The sequence below is a fragment of the Physella acuta genome, unplaced genomic scaffold (assembly GCF_028476545.2).
Source record: "Physella acuta isolate Inbredline_101_S28 unplaced genomic scaffold, ASM2847654v3 ptg000560l, whole genome shotgun sequence".
Taxonomy (NCBI): Eukaryota; Metazoa; Mollusca; class Gastropoda; family Physidae; genus Physella; species Physella acuta.
Genome location: NW_026732079.1, coordinates 269,521 through 292,033, shown reverse-complemented (window position 1 = coordinate 292,033; position 22,513 = coordinate 269,521). Strand labels below are relative to the sequence as shown.

The 22,513-nt window shown below is 35.8% G+C and overlaps 2 protein-coding genes across 3 annotated transcripts in view; both read right to left on the bottom strand.

Annotated features, from left to right (window-relative positions):
• Positions 1–2,952, bottom strand: part of LOC131946408 (dipeptidase 1-like) — a 46,606-nt gene extending 43,654 nt beyond the window's left edge. Inside the window, exons 1-3 of the mRNA XM_059307155.1 lie at positions 2,803–2,952; positions 1,440–1,596; positions 431–560 (exon numbers count right to left, since the gene is read on the bottom strand). Of these exons, the coding sequence (XP_059163138.1) occupies positions 431–560; positions 1,440–1,596; positions 2,803–2,878 (363 nt within the window). The 5' untranslated portion in view covers positions 2,879–2,952. The remainder of the gene's footprint in view (positions 1–430; positions 561–1,439; positions 1,597–2,802) is intronic.
• A 1,744-nt stretch (positions 2,953–4,696) lies between these two features.
• Positions 4,697–18,865, bottom strand: LOC131946405 (dipeptidase 1-like). Of its 2 annotated transcripts, XM_059307152.1 has the most exons (13): positions 18,790–18,865; positions 18,013–18,109; positions 16,389–16,512; positions 14,753–14,894; positions 14,180–14,306; positions 13,851–13,983; positions 13,451–13,601; positions 11,934–12,000; positions 11,527–11,703; positions 6,494–6,578; positions 6,181–6,256; positions 5,574–5,709; positions 4,697–4,831 (listed from the first exon to the last, which is right to left on the bottom strand). In XM_059307152.1, the coding sequence occupies exons 3-13, from the start codon at positions 16,462–16,464 to the stop codon at positions 4,742–4,744; spliced, it is 1,260 nt and encodes a 419-aa protein (XP_059163135.1). In that variant the 5' UTR covers positions 16,465–16,512; positions 18,013–18,109; positions 18,790–18,865; the 3' UTR covers positions 4,697–4,741. The 2 variants fall into 2 exon arrangements, with proteins under 2 accessions (XP_059163135.1, XP_059163134.1); XM_059307151.1 differs by lacking the exon at positions 18,790–18,865 and having other exon boundaries at positions 18,013–18,200.
• Between the last annotated feature and the right edge of the window lie 3,648 nt (positions 18,866–22,513).

Sequence of the window (22,513 nt, the reverse complement as noted above, 5' to 3'; positions counted from 1 at the left end):
CTGTGTGCGCTTTTTTCTCTTTGCGCTTTTTTCCGTGTGCGCTTATTTCCGTTGCGCTTTTTGATTTGCGCTTTTTTCCGTTGCGCTTTTTTCCGTTGCGGTTCTTTCCGGCCACCGTATAGGACACATCCGAATTATACCATCCAGTACTATGAGTTCTGATTTATATGGTGCGATTCTTTAGAACGAACTGGACATACATGACACATAATCTTTCACTACAATAAGATATATTTTAATATATATATTTTTAGATCAAAGAGATTATTTCTAAATGAAACAAACAAGTATCTTCCAGAACTATGGGGACAGACATATGACAAGCATATAATCAAGAAACATGTAAGTATATTTATATATCTCGTATTCTAGTATCACCGTCAGTCCATTTTGAATCAAACACATCCACTCACTCATCACCCAGACTCACCTGTGCACCGACCATGCCCTTCCTTAACCTCGGTATGTCCGTCTGCACATCTTCCCAGCCCGTTTTGAGGTTTTTACCCCACACCTTGTTGTCGGTCAGGTTACGGAATTTGTCAGCCAGATCGTTATGTCTGTGGACGATGGTACGACTTGACCTCATGACTTTTGTGTGGACTTACAAACTGAAGCTTCGATGTTTGGTTAATGTGTTGATTAGTGCTTCTTCCAGGGGGGGGGGGGGGGGTTGCTCCTCCATTGAAATTTTAATACGCCCCCCCCCCATCTCTCGAAAAGTTCAAGTGCACCCCTTCCCCCCCCCCCCCACTGGAGAAAAATGTCTAGAAGAAACACTGTTCTTGATTAGGATTGAGGAACTATCACGCATTATTCAATGTTATATTGTGGGAGATGTAAGGTGCTTAATGTAATGATCATACGGTATTTGACACAAGTAATATGTTTCAAGAAATGTCATCGTATTGTGAAGATTACAATTGTTTTGTAGTAAAGTAAAACTCCCTTTTTGAAACCAACGGTTTGTGGGGCAAAGTAGAGTTTACCTGTTTCTGTGACCTAAGCATATGCAGGTATTGCGTGGTCAGCACTATGTCCAGCCAACTGTATTCCTCCTAATATCTGTTAGGGTACCCATCAGAGCTTAGTAGATTCTTTGACGTTCTAGTGACTTGAACATGGATTCGAAATCGCATTCCGATTATTGTTGTTTTAATTTAATTGATTTTCAGTGTAACTCAAGAAAGAAAGAGAATCCTTCTTTGTGGCATGTGAGATGTATTGAATGAATACTATGTACCATAAAGGTAAGTTGTAAGTGACAGTAGTGTCACTTTTTGACACAATGAAAGTGACGCACTCAGATGTAAGTGACAGTGATTTCACTGACAGATACTCATCAAAAAGGGGCAGTGCTGTCACTTCATGACACAACGACAATGACTCACCCAGATGTGACAGTGACGTCACTATATAACATAACAACAGCGACTCACCCGTCAATCAGTGGCACACGTGACAGGATGTCTGTGATGTTCGGTATCAGCGTGTCCCTCGCTGAAACTCTACCGGAAGCATCGTCATTGTCCTGTAGACCAAGTCCTAGTCCTAGTCCTAGCGTCAGACCCAGGACGGCGACCACAGAGATGACCACTGGCCGAAGAAAGCCACACATCATTGTTAGTTCATGTTGGTCAAGGTTTATTTGAAAATATGTTTTTTTGTACACAGCAAAACCTTGTATATAGTGGTAAAAACATGTCTGCAATGAGCTTTATTTAACATTACAAGTTTATGAAAGTCAAAATATCTAACAAAATCTAATCCTAGACCTAAGCCTCACCCTAGTTCACACTTTTATTCTAACCATAACCCTATACCTTTAAAAGTAATGTTTACATTTCACAACATAACTATAATGTTGACTCTAGCCATAACTCTAACCCTTATATCCGACTCTAAGATCACTGCCTTCACCCTGACCTTCCCGCCTTCACTAACTATTACTGTAAACTTGCCTTAACCTCCGCTCTAAACCTAACCATAACGGAAGTAAAATAATATCTTTACCATAAATTTACCAGATGGCACTACACTTTTAATACTTTAAACCTTTTTTATTTATCCTAGTCAGTCAGGTTTATTTTTAAATGTGTTAATTCGACATACATAGATAACAAACTCATTATAGGTCAGTCTATTACATAGGTATTTAAAAATGTATAAACTTCGAATTGTGAAACTTCATTATGATCATAGGCTCCTATACTTGATGAACATGTCCAAGCTGATCTCTAGCGTTAAATACATATAACACATCTGTATACTATACACTCGCAACTCACCCCAGCTATCCTTGGCATTGTTAAAAGCCAGTCGCTGATATAAGCACCAGTACCTTACCTCGGAATACCATTAGTTTACATGGGACTAATTACCTATCACTACTATATTGAGATGCAATTCATGAGCACCTAAACTCACCTATTTCTGATCTAATTCGTCATCTACTCTAGCTCAGGATCCGAACTCTACTAGACTTTCGGGCTAGCAGTCGTCAGCTCTACCACTAAACTTCGCGGTACTGCCATGATTCAGTGTTTCTTCCAGACTTTTTTCTCCGGGGGGGCACTAGGAATTTTCGGGGGGGGGGGGGGGGCGGTAGACTTTCTTCGGGGGGGTGGACACTGTTAAAAGTATATATTTTCTATATAAATTATATAAATTTCATTTCGTTCGGGGGCGGTAAAACTTTTTTGGGGGGGCTTTGCCCCCCCCCCGAAGAGATGCCTGGAAGAAACTCTGCCATGCTTGCCTACCTGTACATCACCTGCAGCTAACAAGACGACAGTAACTCACCTATAACCGTCATACTGCGGTGTTTTCTTGCCGAATGCAGCAGTCCCTCCAGACTTGTAGACCTATCGCGTGCCATCCTCACCAATAATCCGTCTAAATCCTCCCAGAACAACAGCGTGGGATCTAACCGTCAGACCAGCAGTGTTGATTATTCAATTACAAACTTTGGTGCGCCTTTGATAAAAAATAATTGACCCAATTTCGAAAGTACTATTTAGTGTGGCGACATTTAAACTAGAACTAGCCAACACGAAACATTCCCAAGATATTGTGTTCGAAAACAGATAGGCCCTATTTTTATATCTTTATTAGCAAAAAATAAGTGAATGTGTGATTATTTTTTGAGGTTATTGTAACAATGAAAGTAGATTATTATTTTTTTCTCTTCCTTTTATTAGTAGAAAAGTAAGTTTGTGATTAATTTTGGATTTTTTTGCGACAATGAAAACACATTATTTTTTTTTTTCTGTTAATAGCAAAAACGTAATTTAAATTTAATTTTTAAAAGTTTTTGTAACTTTGAAAATAAAAACTTCAATCGTTCGTGAATTTCTACGCCACTTCACCCGCTCCAATTTACATTACGGTCCCTATTATTACCATTTAAACTTCCAGACAGTCTTTAACTATTATTCCATTCTATTTACATGGTTAAATTTAAAGCCGCCTAATCTTCCCACTAATTTATTTAGCTTTAAACCATCAAAGTACCTAACTTTATTCCACATCAATACAAAGCATTACAACACCCAAATTACCCTAGAGTCATACCGCCTCATCACAAAGATCGTAGTATCAGTATGCAATTTGATGCTTACAAATAGTCTTTCTTTCATAACAACTCACGGGCATAGAACCAAAACTTCAAAACCAATAAAGCTTAAATTCAAATTTATTTATTAATTTATTATATGTTATACACAAGCACAAACATGTGACTTATAAAAGTACTAAACTGCATACAAAAGCGCATATCACTCATTAAAACAATATAGTCTGTAGTTTAAACCACAGTAAAGAAAGCACTTAACCATGGTATTAAACCGCATAACTATAAAATAATAACTGGTTATAATATGGTGTTCTTACTTTATAACTTGACTGTTATGTTTTAATATTTATTATCTTTGTACACACAATATACTCTATCAACATTATACACAATAAAACACATCACCATTTAATATAAACATAATCTTTTACTTTTTATTAAAATCTACACTACAAGCTGCATTTATAAATTACGAACAACCACACACCACACGTATTTTTCCTCATTTATTATCACAACATTTAAAACAATGAGGTAACAGATATGGAATGAGAGACATGCGGACCAATGACCTCCCATATTTCATATTCTCACCCCCCCCCCCCCAAGTAATATTTAAAAAATAGCAACAACATGTAAACCATCCATTATACTTGTGTACCGGGTAGATTTTTTAGCTGAGCACCCAGACAGGGTAATCGATATTCTTTCATCTATCGAAAATTGGCTTGTGTACGAACAGCTTTACTGAACTGAATATAACATCTCTTGATCAGTGGACTTTTAACATTATACCTTCATAAGTATGCTGGCCTTAATATGTTAAATAAACCCCAAACTTCAATAACTACATTTAGTAGGTTATCTATTTTTTTAAAGTTTATTCTCTGCCCCTTCTTGTTAATATCTTACGAGGAGTGGTTTTTAAAGGGCGATAACGTTAAGTGCATTATCTCCCCCTTTCCCATTCCTTCTCTCTCTCCCTCCACCCCTCCCCCTCCCGCACACACACCCAAAACGTTGAACGATCTAATCAAGTTCCTGGACGGTTCTAGATACAATTGAGTGAACTATCCCCCCCCCCCCCCTTCATTCTCCTCCCCCTCCCACCCCGCCCACTCACACAAACACACACGTTGAGCTATCTAATCCGGTTCCTGGACGGTTCTAGATACCAGTCCTGCAGGTCTGGTCACCCCACCTGTCCTCAGGTAGCAGGTTCTCATAAGGTGGCAAGCTGGCCAACTCGTCTCTGACCTAGATTAGACAGATACAATTCATCTTCAACAACAGATACGTCTAGTGTTGCTTAATGACACTTACAAGCACTTAGGGAAGGGCAAGAATGCTGGGCTTTTAAAGGGAAGCTTACTTAAGAAATGTCGTCAAAGATTCTCAGCTAAAAAAGACGCCGAATATTCATTTATAATATGTTTTATTATTTCTCGGAAGTTCATTGTAAAATACGAATTTTATATAGTGTCTAAGAATAATTAGCTAATCGTAGGTTGTTTTTTTTTAATCGTTAATTTAAGTGACAGCTTATTTATGGTACAATCATATTAGAAGTGTCTATGATATTTTACTAATGTAGATATTATATCTGTGTGATATTCTACAGAAATAACCTACATATAAACTTTAATTTAGAACCGACATTATTTTTATTTATTAACTTATCATCAGCTTAAAATTAATTACTAAACGTAATGAAAAAAATAACGGATATTTCTTACTGAGATAATTAGGTGTATTTATTGTATTAAAACGAAAACATGTTTTTGCCAAAAAAATGTCCTGTCACTATATTCATACCACATTCAAACCACATTTATACCATATTCATACCACGTTAAAACTACGTTCACAACACATGCACACCACATTCATACCACGTTCACACCAGGTTCACACCACATTCACACCACATTCATACCACTTTCAAATCACATTCAAAACACATTCATACAACATTCATACCACATTTATACCACATTACCTTCTCAGCTTGCTTGAAGACCCTCACAAGATTGGCTCCTGCCAGCTTCTCCAGGTCAGCACTGGACCACCCCCTCCTAAGAAGCTCAGAGAACAGATCCGGGTACTTGGACACATCCTCCAGACCCACCGGAAGTCTGAGGACATTATTTTAATTGATCAATATATTCATAGACATTTAAAGACTGCATACAGATTGATGACTCAACATCACAACATTTGTAACCAGAATATGTTTCTTTGTTTGGCCAACAACTGTATTTTTTTCATTATACAAAGTAGATCCCCACTAATACCACGCTTACACTTGCGACATGTATATTATACAAGTCTAGAAGAAAGAAAAAGTTAAGTTAATAAATTAATTAATACGTTAATTTTATCAGAACACGTATACGGGGGGGGGGGAAGAAACTCATTTAAATGCGAAGTTTTTTTTCCTATATATATATATATATATATATATATATATATATATATATATATATATATATATATATATATATATATATATATATATAATACAAATGTAAACGCGGTGTAATACAAACTATAAAACTGGAATAGACAACACAAACGAGTCAAACGGATAAAAGCGACTTTAGTACCTTGTCACTCCGTCAAAATCCCCTCCGATACCCACGTGATCCGCGCCGATCTTGTTCTTGATGTGGTCAATGTGATCTGAAAGCCAGGTGAGTTAGAGGTCACGTGATTGTTTAATAAGATCAAACGTTAAAACAAGATTTGTCATTAATTAGGAAAGTTAAAAACGTAATGTGGTCAATTGAATTAGGCCATCATTGAAACGGGTCTATTATTCATTTATATGTGTTACAAGTTAGTGACTTCAATAGTTCGTTGACATGTGTATGTCATGTATGTCATGAGGTCACATGGCGAGGTCACACGGTACAGTACCTGCGACCTGCGACAGGGAAGCCACTTTGGAGCAATTGATGTAGTCCGAGTAGAAGTTGACCATGATCACCCCACCGTTTGTTTTCTGAAGACAACAAACAAAAGACGAATGATGTTGATTGAACTGATAGAAACTTACATGGTATCAACATAGCCGTATAAAAGGGTAGGGGTGTAGGTAGGGGTTGGTCAAGTGGAAGAGTTTCTGATTTTTTTCCCCGTATACATACACACACATATTATATATATATATATATATATATATATATATATATATATATATATATATATATATATATATATATATATATGCGCATGCGTGTACGTGTTCGTGCGTGCGTGCGTGATTCACTAATATAAAATATTACAACAAAGTACGACTTATGCAAAACCTTATGTATAATTCTAATAGCTAAAATATTCCACTGAATTCACATATTATTTAATCATCTGATTTATACAACTAAATAAACTACTGTAATATTGCCAACTGAATCATTTACATCGAACCTAACTGTAAAATACTCAAATCGAAATAACACGCTACATTAGGTTTTGTCAATACTGTGAACTGACTTATGCTGGAAAGTATTATACGCGGGATACAGTTATCTCTCTAGGTTAAAAGTTACATACTTAGTTATAATACATGAAATACAAAAAATAGGTAACTTTGTTGCAAAGTGATTTGACGTTATTAACGTTTTATTGCAACTCTCAAAACATTTTTTTTTTCTAAAGCTATAGTTACATTTAAAACAAAAAAAAACGCATTTAATTTTCTTCATTTCATGTGATGGAAGAACCCCTACAGGTATATTGTTTTTGTAAATTGTCGGATGGAAAAGAAGTAAGTGAAGGAAATCTACAACTGAGTTATAAATATGTAGGTAACGTGACCTAACCGCGATAAAAATAGACATCAAGACATGAGGGAAACAACTGCTAAAAACAAAGCCACTTGGAGGTGCGCACTACACTCTGCTTTATTTAAGATGGAGAGGGATTGATTCAGCTTCACGCCAAAGACAAAAGACAGCTAAATAAGTAAGAAAAATTGAAGAATCTATATATATAATTCTCTTCTGGGATCAGTTAGAAAACAAGCTGCAAGCGCCTCCTTGCAGTCCCCTCTCTTTATCTCTATCACTATCACTACCACCCCCACCCCACCCCCACATGATCTGGTGAGCGGTGTTCACTCTGTTTACATTTTACAATCATAGAGACTGGTTTGGTGACGGCTATTAGGGGCAGATAATTTAGTTTGAAACGATTTTAAACTTAGAGGAGGTAACTAAGAGGAGGCTGCTTTCACGTGAGGGGGGGGGGGGGGTAGTGTTTTTAAGCAAATATTTTCAATGGCAGCATTGGTACTGTCGAATTCACAAATTATAAATTACTGAAAAGTAGAAAAAAAAGTAGAAAAAAAAACCCAACTAAATAGCGGCGTATGATACGCAGCGGGTCGGCTCGTAAAATATAGTTTAACATCTTTTTACGTTCTCGTATATAGGCCTACAGATTATAGAGAAAGTATTGTAATCGTGCAAAAAAAATCGAGATTTTTATAAATATCGACGTGAGTCGGAAAAACATATTTTTGCAATCTTGTCCGTATATCTGTGTGTGTATGTGTGTATGTGTGTGTGCGTGTGTATGTATGTATGTCTGTAAACACGATAATTTGAGTACCGTTGCAGCTAGGTTGATGCAATTTCATATATGAGTATTATATCAAATGTTTAGATTCGTTTCAACTTTTGAGCGATTTCCGATAACCGAAAGTGGAACTTTTTCTACTTTTAATTTTTCAAAAGCCTATAACTTGAGCACTATTTTAGATAGATAAATGAAATTTCACATGCAATTAACAGATCTAATTTTCTGCCTTTTATCAAATTTTGAGCAATATCCGTTGACCGGAAGTAGTAATTTAGGCTATTTCCGATTTCTTAAAAAACGCGTGTCAATTTATAAAGTACTTATAATATTCAGCACTATTATACACATTTTATTTGGCGATCACTTGGTGTGCAATTTTTTTTTTTCTACGAGATTCTATTCTATTTTTAAAAGTTTAAATAATTAAAAATGGATATGAAATATTGTCTATAGTCTATATCCCGTGTTGCCATCCCCAGTAGTGTTAAATGAGAATATTCGAGAAAGTTTAGGGTAGGGGTCGGCAACCTTTTGAGAAGGAAGTGCCAAAATATGCAATGTACACAATTTACCAGTTTTTAAAGAGCCACAAACTTTTTTTTTCAATATTTAGGATTAGGTGTATATATATATATATATATATATATATATATATATATATATATATATATATATATATATATATATATATATATATATATATCTAATTTAATATTATTAATGAAATAATATTTATTCATATTTTTAAAAAACACAGATGTTTTGCACGAAACATATTATAGTATTTTAGCTTGCTCTGCTAGAATAATAAAATTAGTAATCATAAAATATAACAATAATCATTGAATATTTACATTAGTTACATCAATGGGAGCATTGACCTTGCATTCCGTTTGGTTTGTTTAAATCTGGCTCATAACTTCTTTTTTTAAGTTTCAAGCACGCCTCTAGATATTTTCTTGTTAGTTGGCGTCTTACTTAACTTTTATTATATTCATGTGGGAGAACTCTTGCTAGCACGAATATGTTGACCTATAGATCGTCAGCACTCCAGATGTCAACTTCTCCACGTTACTGTACCATCCTGCAAATCTATTCCATGCGTCACGTATGAGTGCCTTAACTCGCGATATTTCTTTCAGCTGTCCAGTTGTGCAGCGTAACGTGCATGTTTTACTGGACCTTCAACTATTTTTGCTTGCTCTTGAGTTCTGTGAATTTCCCGCTCCACAAATGAGTCGTTTTCAAATCCAGCAATTGTATTTGAAGCAAACCAGCATCAATTCCAAATAGCTCAAAGTTAATCTCATTTGTTTTTGTGTTGAGAGAGGCTACTATGAACGTCAGAGTACTTGCATTTTTTTTAATTGCTCAAATCTCTCAGTGAATCCATCCTTCGTTTTGTTTGTTGTAATGCTGAACAATTCATGCTAATAGTTGCATTGGTTTCTAGATATTTTTTTCAGATTTTTCGAAATCAAGTAATTTACCGCGTTCAGTGTCTTCAACAAAAAATGTATTTTTTTCGAAACATCCATTTCTAAAGCAAGGCATGGGTTGAGTTTTCCTTTCCTTGCAGTTTTACATTTAGCTCGTTTATTTTCTTTGTGATATCCACTATGAAGTTGAATGTTTCAATTCGGGATGAACAGTTTAATAGAAAGTACATTGGAAATAGGGAGTACCTAAATATTTTAATAGAATAGCGAATGTTTAATGTTTATGTTTATAGTTATATAATTTTTTACCGAGTGTTGCAGAACAATATTTTTATGAGTTTTGAAAATAAAATAAAATAATTATTAATATTTATGCATCTAGCCCAGAGGTCGGCAACCTGTGGCTCGCGAGCCGCATGCGGCTCTTTTTGGTGTCCAGTTGCGTCTCTTCAGCTCCATGCATAAATATTAATAATTATTTTATTTTATTTTCAAAACTCATAAAAATATTAGTCTGCAACACTCTGTAAAAAATGATATAACTATAAACATTAACATTCGCTATTCTATTAGAATATTTAGTTACTCCCTATCTCAATGTACTTCCTATTACATTGTCCATTCCGAATTGAAACATTCAACTTTAAGGTGGATATCACAAAGAAACTAAACGAGCAAAATGTAAAACTGCAAGGAAATGAAAACTCAACCCATGCCTTGCTTTAGAAATGGATGTTTCGAGAATCCCGGTTTATTTTTACACGCGACGCATAAAAATTTAAACTACAACAATGAATTGAGTGATGAGTAAATGTAATTACAACTATTTCATATTTATAGTATTTGTTTTGTTATATTTTTTAAGCTCTTCCAGTTAATTTTTTTCCATTTTTTAAAATTCACCTCATAGATACATGTCTAAATCGTGTTTCAAATTTTAAAATGTATTTATATTGTTACGAAATTATTAATTTTTCTTTTTTAAACAAAATTTTAACCGCCAAAGTTGGCGTAGTTAACTTTTTTTTTCTAAAGCTCTTATTAACTCCCTTTCGTCAGCCCAAATTTAGAAAACAAGGGGAAGGAATCTATACATAATTTACTGAGCAAAAATGAAGGGAGCACCGCAAAACAAGTATTCATATAGATAAGTTATTTGTTTGTGGCGCATAACAATGCAGGATGTAACATCATTAGAAAATCACTTTTGTTAATTGATTAAAAAAAAAAATTAAACTAAATTTGTTGCTACCAACCAAAAACATTAAATTTGTACCAAGTGATTATCAAACCTTTCAACGTAATTGTATTACTCAGTGGCATATACAAGTTAATAATACTAGTTTTTGGATACCTTTTTCAAAGGGACAAGTAAGTTAACCGTTATACTAGTGGTTCTTCGTCATTTTATATTTACCGAACCATACCTGCTTCATGAACACACTCATTGAACCCTTCTTAATAGAAATTTGTTTTCAAATTCAAAACATAGATAGATCTTTTTATTTTTCTGGTACATAGAATCAACCGTACATCTACATCATTGTTTTTTCAAGATGGCCGCTTTGTCGTGGCAACCATATTCTCAAAAGAGTGCCTGATGCTTGCACATATATTCCTTTAAGTACCCTAACTTCGATATACAGAAGCAAATATAAAACGTATTAAGAAGCTTATGTTTTTTCTGGCGCCTAACCCATTAAATATCTCACCACCAAAAGTAATCTCCAGAAAGGTCTCACCAACAACAAAATGACCTCAAATGACTGATCTCAGGGTCAAGATTTGAAATATCTCACCACCAAAAATAATCACCACAAAAGACTCACCAACAAGGAATGACCACCAGTTCAAGATTTGAAATATCTTATCACAACCAAAATCACAACAACCAACTCACCAACACGAAATGACCTTGAAATGACTCACCACCAAGGGCATGACCTCATCCCGCACGTTCCTGTTATGTGGACACAGGCTGTAGGCCGAGCTGTGGCTGAAGATGACAGGCGCCCTGGTCACGTTCAGGGCGTCCTTCATGGTAGCCACACTGACGTGTGAGAGGTCCACTAGCATGCCCAGACGGTTCATCTCCTTCACAACCACCTGGGGACATAACTCTATTCTAATACACGTTCAGCAGGCAATGTGTTTATTGTGTAAGCTATGTGGAGAAAGCTCACTTATTATACACGTTCAGCAGGCAATGTGTTTATTGTGGAAGCTATGGGAACAAAGCTCTCGTATTATAGACGTTCAACAGGGCATTGTGTTTATTGTTGAAACTATGCATACTTGTATTACTCTAATACAAATGATTTTATGACAGACTTTACCTCACCAAACTCGCTAAGGCCATTTAGATACGTCACGTTGCCGTTATCAACCATCCAATTATCGGCCCTAAAATAATAGAATATTATACATTGATATATATATATATATATATATATATATATATATATATATATATATATATATATATATATATATATATATACATATATGGGAGTGTTTATGTATCTCAACGTAAACCTATATAATCTATATATATAATTCTCTTCTTCGAGCCGTTAGAAAAAATAAAATACTTAAAAAAAACTTTTTAAAAAACCACGTTTTTCTTGTGGACTAAAAAGTAGAAAATAACTATTTACATACATTTGATGACAAAAAACGTGGGTACGTTCACCATCAAATTTCCCGACCCATCTGCCCGACCCACGTTTTTTGTCATCAAATGTATGTAAATAGTTATTTTCTACTTTTTAGTCCACAAGAAAAACGTGGTTTTTTAAAAAGTTTTTTTTAAGTATTTTATTTTCTCCTTTTTAGTCCGTTGCTACACATGAAAAACGTGGTTTTTAAAAAAGTTTTTTATATAGTTTATTTTCTACTTTATCTAATGACTTGATTAAGTATGAATTGACTAAGTGTTTATAAATACACGGACTAAAAAAATCTTGAGCGACCAGGATTCGAACCTGGGTTGTCGCGGCCACAACGCGAAGTACTAACCACTATACGATCACGGCCAGCGCGCTCACATCGATTGGGGCCGAAGTAACTGTGTCTATAAGCCTCCAGTCTTGTCGGTATCTTTAGAAATCATGTCCTCAATTTTATGGTCCTTGGGGCGTAATTAAATTAAGCTAATTACCGTCTCTAATTGCTAGTTTTTATGATTGCATCTGAAATTGTTAGGCGAAAGTAGCCTACATGCCAAATTTCAGATCTATTGAGCAATCAGAAGTGGGTTAATTTTCGATGTCAATTTTAACAACAAACACACGCGAAGCTGAGTTAATAAAAACGTGTTAACAAGCTGCAAACGCTCTCCCTACCTCCCCACCCCTACATGGTTTTAGTGAGCTGTGTTCACTCTAAATGTTTACAAGTAGAGCCAACGATTTTAAACGTAGGGGGGGGGGGGGGGGAGGAGGAGGGGGGGAGGGAAGGAAGGGGGGGGGGGGTTATGGTCCTTAACGAGCTACTTATAGTGTTTTAAAGAAATATTTTCAGTGTCAGCGTTGGTACTGTCGAATTCACAAATTATGAATTATTGAAAATTAGAAACAACTAAATAGCGGCGTATGTTATGCCGCGGGCCGGCTCGTCATAAATAATTTGCATAATGTACACCCTTAAAAATAAGTATAATGGTAATTGGTTATAATAAAAAAATACATAGATGCCTCAAATAAAACAAACTGTAAACAAAAGTACATACACAGCCAAATATGTGTCTGTGGGTACATTTTTATTTATCTACGACTTATTATATGTGTACGTCAAATTGCATGCGTACAAATAGAAACATATATTGATGCCATTAAAAAACCATGAAACTGACCAGGGTGTGTTACAGCTATGGGTCAAGGTCATGTACCGGACCCCCAGTTGATAGAACATCCTCAGGTTGCCCAGGCTGGAGTCGATGGAGTGACCTCCCTCTAAACCAATCAAACTGCCCACTTTGTTTTCCTTGTGGGCCTCCAATATCCCTGCACACACAAACATGCACTCTGTTTTAGTATAGTGTTCTCTCGTTTTTTAAGTGACTTTAGATCGTTGTATTTGTGTGATGCGGCGTTTTAAAATAGCGTTGGTCATTACAGCTATACATTACTTTAAAAAGAAATTAGCTGAGACAATAAATCCAAACATTGCAGTACATTTGATATGATTCTTAGGTAAAAAAATAAACTACGGTAGATCCTCTATATTTTATTTTCTTGTGTAACCGTACTTACCATCACTGGTGGTGACAAACTTGAACACATTTGGGTATCGCGCGACAAACTTTTTAATGGTATCGATTTGGTCCAGTGACTGAGTAACCGCGTCTTTGAACTGGCTCTTACATTCAACATAGGCGGCCCAGAACTGAATCAATACAGTATCGATTCACGACATTCAAAACAATACCATCAAATTAAAAAAAAAAAATTCTTAAAGCATCAACACTGTTATATTAACTATCTAAATATTTTTAAAAAAAAATAATGTGCTTTGAAGAATGGTATATTTACTACTTATTATAAACCAGTTGTAGAATAAAGATAGATGGTAGATAACTCACCTGTGCACCCAGTTGACCCTGCCTTATACGTGGTATATCCGTGTGGACTTCCGGCCAGTTATTCAGATCCACCTTCCATACCGAGTTGTTGACCAGGGTACGGTACTGCCAAGGGAGGTCATTATGCCTGGACAGGATAATGCGATATAATCATAGTTAACTCTCTTTGATGTATAGCGCTTGACGTAAAGAACGTGCTGTTGGCATTGCAGCCCACAACTATTCACATTTATTCGTAATTCAATACAGATACTAACAGGCTTATATGTTCTTGCATATAGAAAGAATTAGAAATCAAAGAGCAAGATCTTGGCATTTGGTTAAGAATAGCCTGAAGTTGCAAAATGGGTATATATATATATATATATATATATATATATATATATATATATATATATATATATGTACATATATGTGTGTGTATGTGTGTGTGTTTGTGTGTCTATGTGTGTCAGTGTGTGTGTGTGTTTGTGTGTTTGTGTGTGTCCTGTCTGTGTGTGTGTGTATGTAGGTGTGGGTGTTTGTGTGTGTGTGTGTGTGAGTGTGTGTATGTATGTGTTGTAAAAGACTCACCCGTCCACGAGTGGGTAGTTGGCTAGTATTTCCACGGCCCTCCGTTGTCGAGACTTGGGTGACGAGTCATCTTCCCGTAATCCCACGCCTAATCCCACTCCCAGTGCTAGGGCCAGCACGCCAACACCAACTACAGCTGCAACTGTTATCGACACCAATCGAAACATTGACACAACTATTATCGACATCAATCGAATAAACATAAACACAACTACTGTAGACATCAATCGAATAAACATTGACACAACCATTATCGACATCAATCAAATAAACATTGACACAATTGTTATTGACATCATGCGAATAAACATTGACACAACTGTTATTGACATCATGCGAATAAACATTGACACAACTATTGTTGACAAAAAACGAATAAACATTGATACAACGATCATTGACATCAATCGAATAAACATTGACACAACTGTTATTGACATCAAGCGAATAAACATTGACACAACAATTATTGGCACCAACCGAATAAACATTGACACAACTGTTATTGACACCAACCGAATAAACATTGACACAACTATATTTGACACCAAGCGAATAAACATTGACACAACTATTATTGACACCAAGCGATCATCATTAAGAAAAAATATTATCATCTTTAAGCTCACATATAATAGGTTAAAAACAATCGCTGTTTAAATTACATTTTAGAAAAATCAGTGTTTTCTGAATTTCCCGTGTCCAAAAAAATGCACAGTATGTGGTTTCCGTTGTAAGTGTTAGTCGGATTGATTGCAATTACAGGTTTAGTGTCAGGGTCATAGATTAGATTTTGTTAATCATCATCTTTTCCCGTTTGTGCCCAAGACATGTGAGTCTAATGAAGTAAAATGAAGTAGAGTTCATTTGTTTCAGCGATCTCGGGATATGAAGGGATAGCGTGGTCAGCTCTACGCCCAGCCAGCTTTTATTTTACCTAACGTAATTTAGGTACCCATCAGAGCCTGGTGAACCCAGGGAAGTTCTATTTGCTTGAACACTGATTCGAACTGGAGACTTTTGGTCGCAGTCTAGCGCTGTACAGCGTGCTGAGACTTTGGTAGTATTAAAATCAGGTAAATTAAAAGCGATTATATTAGTAAGGTAAATTGCTGTTTACCTAACTACTAGTAACCTAACACCCATGTTTTAAAAACATGCCAGTATAATGGTTATCGTACAATGTTGTATTATACGCTAATGAGTACGATCACTCTTTCGTTTGAAAGTTTAACCGTAAAAACTTATGTCGTTGATCTACATGTTAAATAGACATCGAATAGAGGATTACTTTTATAATAAAAACGAAGTATCCATGTGTATTTGAAGCTCATTAAACCCTTATACATTCAAACACTAAAATAATAAAAACACATAACAAATTGCATTAATACGTAATTGATTTGTGTGTGTGTGTGTGTGTTACTGTTATGATTTGCTAGTATGTGTACCATAATGCCTGCCCCTTACTCGTATCCCAACTCTACTTAACAGCAGAGGCGTAGCGAGCGTTGGGGGGGGGGGCGCACCGGGTGACACTCGACCTAGCTACGCCAGCGCCTAACAGCACTAGACAAATCACTTCATGACCCGTCTCTCCATCTTACTGCTGAGGAAGAGAATGATCTTGACTTACTGATCAACTTCCGCTTGTTGCACGCTGTGTAGGTGTTACCCAGTAGCACAGTGTTACTGGATGTGGGAACTACCATCTTGGTATCACGTGACTCGCTGGTACTTCCTGTTTACCTCAGTCTTACCTGGGAGAAAGCATTTTGAATAACAAGCAGTGTTTCTTTCAGGGGGGAACTTGTGACTTTCGGGGGGGGGGGGGGGGGCGGACACTAGTAAAAGTATATACTTTCTAAATTATTCTTTCAGGGGGGATGGGGGCAATAAACGTGCTTTTAGGGGGTAGGGATGCCTGGATTAAACAATGTGTTAATAAGTCATGAGACGATATGGTTGTATATATCGTATAAACATAATAAAATGGTAGACATTATGTTATCAAGGGAAGGGGGTTGGAATATAAACGTCAGAGTGGGAGGCACTTGAATCTTTCATTGTGGGGCAAGTATGTATTAGTATAAAAACTGCCCTAAGGGTCCATAGATAGGTGGAGTATAGCTCATCTGTTTCCGTGATCTCAGCATGTAATTGGAGAGTGTGGTCAGCATTATGCCCAGCCGTCTTTTGCCATCGTCTTCGTGAGTTAGGTACTCATCAGACCTGGAAAGACTCACGGGCGTTTCCAGGACACGATCATCGGATTTAAAGAAACATAATTTAAAAAAAAAGTATAAGTATAGTTTAAGTATATATTTTATACTGCTATTTCTGTTTTACTGCGTGTGGTTGGGGCGAACGGGGGAGGGGGGAGGAGGCGATGGACGTGCCTACTATAAGATATATGTCTGAAAGAAATACTGCACATTTATATGTAAGTACACACATAAGCAGGCTCACACATGCACACCAAAGCACGCTGGTAAATATGAACTCATTAATTTTGGTACCAGTAATGTCGTTGGTGTCTGTTCTTATCCCTTTACCAGGTCAGCTATTATTAAACGCAGTACACAATTGGGGGTGTAATGGGAATATAGGCACCGACTTGGATAAGAGCCTAGTAGTTAAGAGACACCTTGATGTTTCATTTTGCCGGTGCGTGTCACATTTATATTCATATATATTTATAATCATCAGCAAATTATAATCTACTCGTTGCCATAACTACAGCTTGAAGCTTTAGCATTAGTTTTTTGTTGTTGTTTTTTTTTTTGCCATTAGACTATGCCGCATTTAAAATTATAATTCTTTATGTGACATAGACAGAAGATAAAGCCATTAGACTAGTAAAATGTCAAGGTAAACTGACACTTGAGTGTTGTGACTTGGATAGGTTTTAGAATTTTTGGAGTAACGTATTCTATAAGTACTACAACGTAAACTGTTGTACATTCTTGATATGTACAATGTACATGTGTATTAGTGAAGGCTAGACCTTCATTCTCAAACACATAGATAAAAAAGATTGCAAATACAGGCCTACATCTATACAAACACACATGTATATGAATATGTTGATGTTTCTACCTATACAAACATACGTGTATATGTAAATGTTAATGTTTAATATATATATATATATATATATATATATATATATATATATATATATATATATATATATATATATATATATATATATATATATATGAATACATAATGTGCATATATAATAGTTAAATACTTACCCTCATGTACACAAATCTTTACTGTATCTTAAGAGCCCAGTCCGCGAAGGTGTGCTATTAACACTGTTAGCAACACTGACAAAGATCCTGGAGTAGACTAGCTAGAGCAAACAATAGTCCTGTGTTTACAAACCGGTGAATTGAAAACAAAACACGCTCGCCTGCTTTCAATGGTGTATTTTGACGCGGAAGGAAGAAAATGGATACTGCGCACCGACATGCGCACATGGGTGAAATCGATACGAAATTTTTTAAAAATTATACAGTGGTACACAGGGTTATAAATGTCTAAGTTCAGCCAACATGTTGAATAGACATAACCCTCTATGTATTCTTAGGTTACATTCGAGGCAGCTATGGTAAGTAGTAATACAAGAGAGGGAACTCTTATAGAATTATAACGATCAAGTATCCTCCCTTTAATTCTATTCGAAAGGCTAAGTCATGCTTTTGACCGCCTCCTATGTCCAACAGGAAATGGTCAAGCACGGCTAAGAGCCCTTAGGTTTGAACCCTAGTCCTCAGCGTTTAAAGGGCTCACACTTCAACCTGACTAAGGTCCATCGTAGAATGTGTAAGTAAGTTTCCCTTTCAAACCTGACGGTCTATGGGGCAAGTGAAGTAGAGTTCACTTGTTTCTAGCATGTGTACATTTGTTTAAATATTTATTTTCTACGTGAAATATATGCTATAGGTTATACACTGATTATCAAACTTTAACCGGTGCATAGATTAAGTATCGGGACAAATTATTGTTCTCAACAAATAAATACTTACAACAATTTCTGGTCTGCAGAAGCGAAAATCACGACAAATTACACAAACACGCCACTTTTGTCTTAGCTATATTTGACCTCAAAACAAACCCGCGAACAAGCTACACGTACGTTTTAGAAACACATTCATACCTGTTCAGCACATTCCAGCACTAACTTCACAATGAACCTGTCCACGGACAGTGACGAACAGCACATGTTATAAATTGATTACGAATTCATTAAGGAATGTGACAAGCCCTTAATTAGCTTATCATATGCGCCGGCGTGTATGTTAATTGTTTCACATGTCTTCAACCCGTGTCCAACAAATGTAGGACTTGTCGTTTCAGATAGTTACAAGACATCGAAACTTACACAGGTCAGTTTTAGTCAAAAGAAAATGATACCATACACATATGTACTGGTTTTTTTTTAAAATTACTTCTATTGTGTTTCGACATCCAACGGTTGCTTCTGAAGTTAGCTGACACTGTTATGAACATTCCATAGCTTGCTTTTGAAGCTGACTTCTAACGATAGCGTTTAACATTTATAATTCCGACACATATTTTAGTTGTCCATGACAATAAAACTACTTTATATGAGACGACTTGGTGTGGACAAAAATAAGATTACTTTTTCGACAACTAGCTTCTTCAAATATCCTTTAGAACTTATTATACCCAGTGGCGTCTCTAGGTCGGGTGATAATCGTTGCGGGTGCCACCCCCTTCGTCAAGCACTTTATTTATTATGTATTAAAACTATTGAAAATTCGGTGTGAATAGTATACATCTGTGTTTAATGACGTATACTCCCTTAGTAATATAACAATATCAACTCTCTGGGGAAAAGCTGTCTTCCTCAATAAACTTAGAATTTTTTTTTTAAATTTAGGTTTTACCCTTTGAAAGGTGTCACCCGGTGCCGACCGCAACCATATCCTTCACGCTCCCCCCCCCCCCCCCCCCCCCGCCGTTACTTAAATGATATTGTACATTTATGTTGAAAATAGTATTAAAATATTAAAATATCATTACCAAACAAAGAATATAAAAATGCAGGACACATTATGGCATCAACAGTAATCAACATATGCCTGTTACTAAGATAAACACATTTTTATTTTCAACAACATACCTACCTATCTCTCGCTTATCACATGGTTAAATATCTTCAGCGTTATAGCTTTAATGCTACCATTATATATGGCGTGTGGTTAACATAACGAAGGCATAAATAAACATCCTGTTTTTCCTCAAATATAACCCTGCCAATGTTTATTTATGCAAAATATTTTAAAACGAACAACTAGGTAGTGATAGTTATACAGCTGTTGTAAAAAGATCATTAGCATTTATAAGCTGTAACTTGTATTTACGGTTCGATGGCCAAGTACTGTTTTTTAAACATGAAGTAGTGAGGTCGAGGTGGTTCATGTATTATTTATGGAATGTTACGTGCAGTGGGGGGGGGGGGGCACTTTAAATTTTCGGAGGTGCAGTACACTTTCTTCGGGGGGCGGACACTGTTAAAAGTATATATTTTCTATATAAATTTCATTTCGTTCGGGGGGGGGGGGGGGGGGATTTCTTCGGGGGTGGGGGGGGGGGCCCGAAGTGATGTCTGGAAGAAACTCTGGTTATGTGCGTGAAGTTGATTGGGATAGTATGAAGGTGGGTGATATAATAATTGTGACGTAAATAAGTAACATTCAAGGTAAGACAATATATTGTGTACGTGCTAGAGCAGAGGAATATTGAAATTGGCGCTCGTATCTGATAGTAAAAAATAATATTGCATTCTTCCGGATTCCTTAAAGCAATAAAAATTAAGACTAAAATTTCAAGACATAAAAAAAGAACGATCTCTAGTTCCCAATGTCTGGATAAAGATTATTCACTTTACTCACTATTATACTGTAGAAAGATCATGTGTTAAATATATGTCTCTGGAAAGATCATTCGCTAAATATATGTATGTAGATAGATCATTCGTTAAATATGTCTATGGAAAGATCATTTGTTAACTATGTCCTTGAAGATCATTCGTTAAATATATGTCCCTGGACAGATCATTCGTTCAATATATCCATGGAAAGATCATTCGTTAAAAATATGTCTCTGGAAAGATCATTCGTTATATATGTCACTGGAATGATCATTCCCTAAATATGTGTTTCTGGAAAGATCATTCGTTAAATATATGTCTCTGGAAAGATCATTCGTTAAATATGACCCTAGAAAGATCATTCGTTAAATAGAGGTGTCTGAAAAGATCATTCTTTAAATATATGTCAGTGAAAGATCATTTTTTAATATGTCCATGAAAAGATCATTCGTTAAATATATGTGTTTGGAAAAGATTATTCGTTAAATATATGTGTTTGGAAAAGATCACCATATCGCGTTTCTCAAAATACTCCAGGCATGTACACTGGTAAGTTCTTCAACAGATTCGATCTAGATGTAAAAAGTCTTCGTGGCTGCAGTTGGTTTTTGTAGGATATGTGACTAAGGTCTTTGTGTAAAGTAACGTTCCCTTTTCAAACATGACTGTCTATAGGGCAAGTGAGTAGAATTCTCCTGTTTCTGTGACCTCGGCATATGAGGAGATAGTGTGGTCAGCACTATGCCCAGCCGCCTGTACTTTTCCTAACATCAGTTAGGTACACATCAGAGTTGGGAGGACTCAGGGACGGTCTACTGACTTTAACCCAGATTCGAACTCGAGACTTACTGGTTAGCAATCCAGCTCTCTACCGCTAGACGCTACAAATAAAAACCCAGCAGGACTATGTGTAAATGAAAGCCGGTGTCCTAGCTGATTATGATTATATACGGGGGAGAAATCGTCAAGCCTTCCTTGGCTGTTTTAAAACACTTTCTCAATAGAATGGATAAACGCTGCACATTAGAGCTTCTACTAGTTATTTGTTCTAACTTGAGCCAAAAAGGAGAAGAGAACAGTGTAGGGTATGTTTACGAAACGAAATTTAAGAGGTTACTGTATAAGAGGGTTGTCCGTATTGAATACAGCTGACTCAAACTGGACATGAACTGGGTTTCATTAGATTGAAACTGCTTGACAATCAGGTAAGAGGGATTAGTATTTAGCCAAGTAAAGTTAACTAGTCGGCATTTAACGGATACACTCCTAGGCGATACGGTTGATGAAGCACTTGAAACAAAAAATTGAAATCATAACTCACCACAAACTGACACAACCCCCCCCCCCCCTGTTGAATACGTAGAAGGGCTTGGATTAATTAAATCAAAAATGTTAATATCGATATTTATCAAAAGATGTATTAATATTTTGAAATTGTTTTAGTAATACCCTTCAATCGTAATTGGAGCCAAAATTTAATGTTAATACTGATAGGATGAGCTAAGAAGAATTAAATGTGTTCATTTTTATTTGGATTAATCTTAAAATATCTTTAAAGTTTTTAACTTTTCTTGACTTGCTAGGTTTTAAAAATTTTCACTTTTATATTCATTTACATAACATTTTTTATAAACGATTTGTTAGTACAAAGAATTACTATAATTTACACAATCAAATATAGCTAGTTTGATGTTTTCTTTGTTAAATATAATAACAGCAACTTAGTTTTACGTTACCTCCCCTGGAATTGTTTATTCTGTTTAACAACGGGGGATAATTATTAAAATACAGATTAGACCTCGGGAAAAATAAAACGAACTTTACTTAGAAATTATATATATATATATATATAT

Excerpts from the sequence above, each read along its gene's own strand:
- LOC131946405 (XM_059307152.1), bottom strand. The coding sequence starts at position 16,464 with ATGGTAGTTCCCACATCCAGTAACACTGTGCTACTGGGTAACACCTAC. Across the intron at positions 14,895-16,388 it reads CAACAAGCGGAAGTTGATCA|TTGCAGCTGTAGTTGGTGTT; the intron begins GTAAGTCAAGAT and ends TGTCGATAACAG. Across the intron at positions 6,579-11,526 it reads ATGAGGTCATGCCCTTGGTG|AAAACAAACGGTGGGGTGAT; the intron begins GTGAGTCATTTC and ends TGTTGTCTTCAG.